Source organism: Cynoglossus semilaevis, chromosome 1, assembly GCF_000523025.1.
Source record: "Cynoglossus semilaevis isolate Cse_v1.0 chromosome 1, Cse_v1.0, whole genome shotgun sequence".
In the NCBI taxonomy this organism is placed as follows: Eukaryota; Metazoa; Chordata; class Actinopteri; order Pleuronectiformes; family Cynoglossidae; genus Cynoglossus; species Cynoglossus semilaevis.
The window spans coordinates 21573653-21582588 of NC_024307.1; the positions used below are offsets into that span (position 1 = coordinate 21573653).

An 8936-nucleotide genomic window follows, 5' to 3' on the forward strand; every position below is an offset into this window, starting at 1 on the left:
AAGGGGCTCAGGGCCGATCCTTGATGTAGTCCCACCTCCACCTTGAAGTCTTCTGTCCTCCTAACAGCACACCTCACTACTGTTCCGGAGTTTCAATGCGTAGACAAGGCAAATAAATAGTTTGACTAGGTATAGCGGACATCCTCAACAATTCCACAAAGCAACATTCTTTTGCAGGAATGTTAGGACCAGCAAAATCCTGGCCTGTGGGACATTTCTGGTCCGTTTCCTCCCTCATCTAAATGTCAATAATACTGAGATGCGCTGGCTGAGCAGGGGAAATGCGATGAAGACATTTTTGAGTTGAGAGCAGATAAGGGAAGTGGATACACTGTGTTTAAATTGAAGGTTACTTAGAGTTCAATGTTTGAAATTGTATGAGGTAAAAGACTGTTTTTGTTTGTTTTTTATTCTGGTATTAAGAAAATATAGGCAGCATGTTTTTATATTTAGAACTGACAGCACCACTCATATGAAGACTCAAGTCTGCATTTGTAAATTAAAAGCAGAAGTATGTGTCTTGCCCCTGGTACATTTGTTAAAATGCTATTTGTACTTACTGTATACCTACTTATTTAATATAATATATATGAACAGTTTATTAATATAGTTTTTTTTTGTAATACTCTGATAATATCTAACCTCTGATGTGGCCCTCCCATGAGATGAAGATGGTAGAAATGGCCTCAAGCACATATAATACATACAGTACTTAGATCAGTACATAACTTTACACAGAAATAAACAGAATGTTTTTCCCTAAGGCTAGTTTATACACAACTCTGAGTGTTTGTTATACAGTATTTGAATCTCATGTAAGAATTGCATAAGCAAAATTTGCGAAATTGAGCAGTACCACTGGAAATCATAGGGGCGCTGTTGTGCATGCACCACAATAGATCAGCAAAAAAAGGACAAAGATAAAATAGGTGTTGAACTCAGCACTGCTCCCTAGTGGACGCAATGCTTAATGACCATGTCGAACCATAAGGCAGACGTAGGAGTTAGTGGGGGAAACTGACTTACCTAATTATATACATAAAGGGGAAATACATTTAGAGAAGGTTTAACATATTCAAATCCCAAAGCGCTACCTGTGTGAATAGCCTCAGTACTGGTGCGTTCGAGTCCTTGGTGAATTTCGGAATGCTGTCCACCAGGAACAGCCTGCCCGCATCAGGAGAGCTGCACATCGACATAGGAGCGGCAGTTCAGACAGACGAGTCTCTTGGTGGGTTCTCTGAAGGTGAGGACACACTTACCTGTGCGGACCGACGTTGAAAGGCGGCGTGGTTACGGTGTAGGTCAGCTCACTGTCAGGTGACTCCTGGTCCACAAAGTGGAGCTGCTGTCGTGTGATGTGCACTACCTCTGTTTCTTTGACCACGATATAGCGGCTGGAGCCGGGAACCTCTTTGGGAGGCTGGTCGGGAACAGGCTCTATGTGAACCAACACCACCTGCGCAGCAGTGTTTGGATCATTACTCATTATAGATCACAAAAGGAAATCAGAACACCATATTAGTTTTTGATGTACATATAACGGACGCAGATGTATTCACAAATTATTGTATGGATATCCAGCCAGCAAAAATGAATTAAAATTATATATAAAATATAAAAAAAATTATATAAAAATATATATAAATATATATATATAAATATATATGTATTATATAAAAAAAATTATATATATAAAAACATCATTTTATATATAAAATTATATATAAAATGATGTGTTTTTTGTGTTATTAGAAAATGGCAAAAATTTGGTTTTGCATATGTAAGATGTTTCCAAAAGTCCAAATTGTTTTTAGAGACAACCATATGTTATTTGGCCCGTGTGCTACCTATGGGTAAAAATACTTTATTTATTTTAAGATTTGAAAAGATACTGTCTATCCAACTGGTGCATCGAAGGAAATGTGTGTCCATGCAGTTCCTCCACTGTGAATGTGATGACATCATTAAATTACTAGTCAACGTGGCTTTGACTTCATTGACTTCAGATTAATCGACGTGAATAAACAGAAGTCATCAATTGAAAACCAATCCATGGTATTAGGTACTGGAAATGAAAATACTTGTATAAAGGGATGTCCGATACTACTTTTTTGCTGATATGACGATATTTTTCAAACACTTAATTTCCGATATCAACTGATACCGATATGTGTAGCCGTTTGGGTTAAGGCGGTACTTCTCAAATAGTGGGCGTGAGCGGCTACCAGTGGAATTGATATCAACTGATACCGATATGTGTAGCAGTTTGGGTTAAGGCAGTACGACGGTGAGGTGCTGGGGGGCGTGAGCGGCTACCAATGGAATTTGACACGCTGGACAGAAGTGTACCACTGCTGTAATGCTTAAATGATAACAAGCCTCCAGTCACTAGGTGGCAGCAATTCGTACAGTGGTTTGTACAGATAAAAATATACATGTTATCAGGTTCTTAATAGTATTTCAATTCACAGGGTGTGGGTCGGAGGGGGGGTGTGAAAACATTTCTGTCCCCAAGGGGGGGCATGACAGCAAATAATTGAGAACTACTGGGTTAAAGGAAGAGGACACATATTATTGTGCACACACTAACAACACTGTGCACAATACAAATAATAGTTTCACTTTGACTCCAAAACAATTTTTAGGTCACATCATCTGGGAAACCCGGGAATTGCATTATCGGGTTTTTTTAATTATCGGAGGAAAGACCGATAATGATTCTTACCGATACTAAATAATTAGGCTAATGTCGGCTGGTACTATCATATGTTTGTAACAAATGACACTGGGACTACACTACTTGAAATACAGGTAACCTTAAGTGCTACTTTTACCCACCTGAGGCTCCGACAGGTTGGGAGGGTCATGGAAGTCCGACAGCACCACCTCAAAGGAATCATCAAACACTTCATTTCCAAGATGTCGGTAGTAAATCAAAGAGAGCGACAGGTCCTTCTGAAGAAAGCGGCCCACGGGGTAACCTGGAATATAACCAACATGGAGAGAATATGAAATACAGATATAGGTATAAAACTGAACCAAACTTTGATAAACATGCATGGCCTATTCTACTGACCTACAAGTCCTGGTCCTGGGATTTTCATGAGCTCTCCTGCTTGTGGAGGGCGTGTGATGTTGAAAAGAATGTAGTCGTTGCTAGAGTCCATATCAGATGCCTGCAGGGTGGAGCCCCTCAGCAGGGCCGTTTGGCCTTCAGACACTTCCAGCAGCATGTTGGTGATGAGGAAAGGTGGGCTGTCATCCTTGGGCAGTATCTTGATTGGGAATTTGTGTCGCGTCTGATGGCGACCGTCGGTGATTCGGAAGACGATGAAGTCTTTGATGGAGTCACTGTCATCGTGGTGATATCGGACCTCGCCCCTTTTGATATCGTGGACGGTGAACATGAAGCCTTTTCTATCTGTGACAGACAGAAATGACGTTTCTGAAAATACCTGCTGCGTCTTGTACGATGGTCTGTGGAGGTTATGTAGTGTCGGGTTGTGTGACTACCTCTGACAGTGAGCCGCCCATGCTGCAGGCCATCCACTGTGATAATACGGACCGCATTCAAATTGTCATTGTCCACAATCTGGATCTGCTCCCATGTTATCAGCCGGGACTGACCTTCCAGAAGGCTAAGACCTACAGGACACATGTCAAATTACACCTACAGTAGAACTGATGTATAAAGTACTAGATTTCACAGAATTAAAGTTGTGGCTTATATACAGAACAAAAATTGCAAGTAGGGAAATATCCAAACGTGTTGTGTACTTCATTCTGGATCAATATGAATCTGCATATCATCAATGGACAAGTCAAGCCATACATTTCCTAATAAAGGTGCAGATGTTTTTTGACACATGTTCAGGTTATAAGGTGACACGCATGAGACTAACGACAAAGACACAGGTTGAGTGTGATGACACTGATTAACCCAGCAGACACAGGCAGGACAGAAGGGAGACAGACAGACCTCACAGAACCCCCCCCCCCCAAATGGAAGTTGACTGGAAAGGGCAAGGGGGGAAGAACTGAGTGCCAAAAAGAGAAACACAGAAGTACAAAGAAATATCCCCCCCCCCCCCCCCCCCTCAATAGATGTTGACTGGAAAGGGCAAGGGGGGCAGAACTGAGTGCAAAAAAGAGAAACACAAAAGCACAAGGAAATTAGAAACAAGACCCAGGAAAACATAGAAATTAGATATGAACTACAAAAAAAAAAAAAAAGAAAACCATAGTGGAGCGAATCTGGGGAAAAAAACTGGCTACAAACTCTAAAACAGAAAACTGCCATTGATGGAGATGCCAGTTGTCAGACTCCACACTTGGCTAACGGCTCTATGAAGGCAAATTAACACCTCAATGCCCTTGAGAACTGCACATTTTCCCTAGTATGCTGGGTCCCATAGTGGTCGGTTCATTCTGTTACATTTTTTAGTTGGACTCAGGAAGCAGGTGGAATCCAAGTGCAGTACTTGTAAGGCATTTCTTAGTCTCAGGATGTTTATTCCCAGCGCAAAAGCTATCACTTTTTGGATTCAAGGACCAGGCAGTAACACATAAAATCTCAGAGGAACATGAACACAGGCAGGAACAAGAGCAAGGAACAACAGAGCATGAATTAACAAAGACAGTGTGAGGGAAGGGAGATATACCCAGAGCACCAGGTGACACAAGGTGACACACGAGGTGCTATTTACTGGTTGTAGTCCAAACATTGTATTTCGCTAAATTAGCTTTCTTTTGTTTGTGTTTTTTTCCCCTTTCATTAAGGCTCCCAAGTGGAAGTCAGACTCTTCAGATGATTTTATTTCTTAGATTATGATGTTACCACTGTGTTAGCGTAGGGGAGTGAGTAAGCACTCCACATTAATTTATTATAATTTGTGCTAAGTATGTTTCAAGTTTTTCATAAAAAAAATAGCTTCTTGTAAAAAGCCTTAAATACATTTATTTAACTCAACTTTATATGGACTGACTGACAGTGTTTATGTACCCATATTCCAGGAAACTCTCGGTGCATTTGTGTCTGCATTTCGGACGGACACGTGAACTGTAACCGCTGGGCTCCTTTCGAAGAAAAAATCATGCACCTCAAACTCCACCTGCGGATAAGATGACAAATAATATCAGACAGTTTTTTCAAAATATCTATATATTTCTGGACTATAAGCCTGTACTTTTTTCCACACGCTTTGAACCCTGGAGTCTAAAAAATGATGCGGCTAATTTATGGATTGTTATGTGCTAACAAAGTTCGCTAGCGATCAATGAATTTTCTGGTGGGCAACTGCGTGTTTTACTATAGGGCTTGAAGCGTGAGTTGGTTATACAGGAGCTGTTAAAACACTGTTTATGTTCTGTTGTGGTCGGAGTGGCTGATAATAAAGACCCCAACTTCACTGTTTCTGTTTACCTCTGCTGTGGACAAGCACAAAGTGAAGGGAGTTAGCCCCAGAGCTAATGTTAGCTTCAGACCTGGAGCAGATCACTAAGTCTCCCCTGTGCATTCCAACTACGGTCGGGGCGCCAACGTTAGGAAAGAGCTAACGTGTAACCAGCCATGTTACAGACACTGTCTGTCTGTGTAAATATTCCATGTTATAACGTGGACACCTGCGGCCTATAGAGCAGCGCGGCCTCTATATGTACAATTTTTATTTACTTTTTAAGTTTAGTGGGTGTGGCTGATATTGAGGTGCGCTCAATAGTCCGGAAATTACGGTAATTAAACGCTGCAGAAACTTGGCCAGGAAAAACATCACTACCTCGTAATTCCTGCGTAGCGTATGTGAAGAGTTGGGTGGTTGGTACCCGATGAGCATGTCGTTGAGATCCAACCATGTGAAGGAGGAGATTTGGCGAGTGTGATCGGAGAGGTGAGTGATGAAGCCTTCCTCTGGTGGTTTGGTGATGTTGAAAACCAAAAGCTGTTTGGGAGTCTCCTCATCCTCTGCATCCAGGGTGGCAGTGGAGAGAGGAGTGAGGATGAACTGGTCCACCTCCAGGATTAACATGGACATTAAGGCTAGTTTAGGAGGCTGGTTGGGCATCGCACCAAAAATCCGCACTGGAATCCATGCCTGTTCAGACTACGGCACATTGCAGAAAAGAAAGGGAAATCAACAGATTGGTAACATAATTCTGGGTTAAAAAACTACGGCACATTGCAGAAAAGAAAGGGAGATCAACAGATTGTTAACGTAATTCTGGGTTAAAAAAGTTTGACTGTTTAAAAAAACAAAAACAAAAAAAATAAACAAATACCTTGTAAACGCTGCCACTCCTGGTGTCCTTCAGGTCCAGTCTTAATGTGATGTAGTCTATGTCCGGCGATGGAGGATCGATGTGCTGATACCTCAGTCCCATCAATAAGAAGTCATCACAGGAGATTTTGGTGAACTTCACCAGCTTTAGCCCCTTCAGGCAGACCTCAGATTTGCACAAAGCTCTGTCCTTATTATCTGAAATGTGAAGAAAAAAAATATGGGGACAAGTTTACTTGGCAAGATTACCAAAAAAAAAAAAATAACAGTGTGTAGAATATAGGTGTTTATTTATCAACACATGGAACTACAAGTCCACTAAAAAGTATTATAGATCTATGACACTATGTACACAATAAATAGATGCAGACATTTGATTGGATATGCCTCGGAGCGAAGCCTTGGAAGTTGAGGGTTTGTCAATCCAGGACACTCACCTAATTGCTGACGTAAGTGGATAAAACTCTCCGGCTCGTCCCCTCTCTTGGTGGCTTTCTCTGGCTCACCCGTGACCAGTTGGCCATGGGCTGGCAGGTGTGTGTCGTGGTTGATGAGATGGATGCTACACTCCAGGTTGGACCTCCTGTCGTAGCGGAAGGACACCACGTTGCCGTCGATGACATCAGAGAGGCTGTAGAATTCAGGAACCTCCAAGGATTTTGGTCCCAGTCTTATGACGCTACAGTCGGGTTCTGTGACTTCCACGTGCAGCGAGAACACCTCCACGTATGTCTCAGTTTCTGTGAACCTGAGGAAAGGAAAAAATATGAGGATAATGGTGAAACAAGATGAAGAAAAATCCTGAAATGTCTATTAGCCACAGAGACGGCCTTGCTTTAACATGTGCAGTAAGTCTTTTGTTTCTTTTATGATGGCGTCAAAAGTTTAATGAGACAAATTTCAAAGGGGAAATTTGGATATTTGTTGGTTAGCTCCTGATAATCTTTCTAGCTAATCTCAAGCTAATTTGACCGTTCAAGTTTGGTGTAAGGATTTCGTTAGGATTAAAAGACAGTACTACAAAATGCAAGCATCAAAATACTTTGAAGATAATTTAAACAAAAGTAAACTTAAGTAAAAAAAAAAACATTGAAATACAATTTCACCAATCGTCTTATTAGGATGTTTTCTTATTAAAGATAGAGATGGGGTCAGTCGCAAGTGAAGGTTAGTTTTGCGAAAGTACTACAGCTATCTACACTTATTAGCCAGAATGTCAACATGTTAACTGTCATCATGCCAGAGCCAGCGTCATACCTGTAGAGTCGTAGCAAGACAGTGTCTTCTCTTAATAATGGACAACCATTGTGGACGTACTTCACCTCATCAGCCAGATAATGGCAGTCGAACACCTGAGCAAAGGAAGTGAGACAACCACCTCAATTTGTGTGACAAAGTTAAATAGACTGAGTGCATTAAAGAATGCTAATGCTAACAGCTTATCATTGCAGAAGGATGACACTGCACTAGTAGCCAAAAGAAGGAAAATAAATTTACAGGAAGTAATTATGTACATTATCATTAATAAATACTTGTCATAATTTGTGTATAAAGCATATCTTCTTTTGAAGTTACAACTGGACTCATCGGGGGGGCTGTGAGGAGATGACTCTATCTGTCAGCACACAGTCATTAGACAGGAGACGGCTAGTCTGAGTGGCAAACAAAGACACAAGTATAAAGAGCTCCCTTCTCTTCTGTTCCCAAAATATCTGTCTTCTTGGGCATGAACACTGAGATGTTCGGGACAGCAATGTTTGCAGTTCAACGGTCCTAAAAACAATAAGAATTGGAATGATGTGAAATTGAATCCACTGTTGTAGAGATATTTGGCAAAAACAAAAGTGTGTACTGTTAGCGTTCGCCTGAATAGGAAGACAGAGAAAAATAAAATAAAATCAGCAAAGACAAAATAGACTAAAAGTAATGTTTATATATAAAAAAACAGTTAGATGCATGTATCCAAATTTCAGGATCGAGCATTGAATAAAACAACCCGTCCGCTGGAGAAGAAAAGAAGGCATTGGATTGATATCGGTATTGGTAGATAATCCAAGATGCAGTATCGGTTTCAGACGTGAAAAAAAGTTGTCGAGCAATCCCTAGACTGTACCCCAATTACTGTTGATGAAACTGGATTAACTGGGGTTGAAAAATAGACTTTTGACACGATCTAGAAACCAATGCTAATATGAAAACAAAGGATTATTGTTGTAGTTTTTTTTTTTGTAGTTTCGATTGTTTTCTTAGACTTTTAGACTCTTTCAGGTTTAATAATTCCGTCGTTGGGTTTATCATACACTATTATACACTGCTGGAACTGCCTTTATATCTAACTGTTTATATGTTGTTCATGTAACTGGTTCTATAATAATACTTATTTTGCTATATATAAACATACACATACAGTACCATAGAGAGAACGTGGTATAGTTTACTTTAGTAAATAGAATTCCAATTTAATTGAATAATAAAGATTGGTATAACAACACCACACACGACGACAACAATTCTGGACTAACCCACTACTACAACTAACACTAATCTACTCCTACTAACTTTATCTACTAATTGTTCAGGTTTTCCATGTTTTTTGATGTTCTGCTACTCATGTTTGTATCTATCTATCTATCCATCCATCCATCCATCCATCCATCCATC

At 40.5% G+C, this 8936-nt stretch overlaps 1 protein-coding gene across 2 annotated transcripts in view; it reads right to left on the minus strand.

Moving 5' to 3' along the window:
• Positions 1–8936, minus strand: part of frem1a (Fras1 related extracellular matrix 1a) — a 39809-nt gene that overhangs the window by 16827 nt on the left and 14046 nt on the right. For both annotated transcript variants that reach the window (XM_025059284.1, XM_025059289.1), the window contains 10 exons: positions 7533–7627; positions 6713–7023; positions 6277–6473; positions 5778–6101; positions 5006–5114; positions 3517–3648; positions 3080–3424; positions 2842–2984; positions 1263–1459; positions 1095–1185 (listed from right to left, as the gene is read on the minus strand). In XM_025059284.1, the coding sequence (XP_024915052.1) occupies positions 1095–1185; positions 1263–1459; positions 2842–2984; positions 3080–3424; positions 3517–3648; positions 5006–5114; positions 5778–6101; positions 6277–6473; positions 6713–7023; positions 7533–7627 (1944 nt within the window). The remainder of the gene's footprint in view (positions 1–1094; positions 1186–1262; positions 1460–2841; positions 2985–3079; positions 3425–3516; positions 3649–5005; positions 5115–5777; positions 6102–6276; positions 6474–6712; positions 7024–7532; positions 7628–8936) is intronic.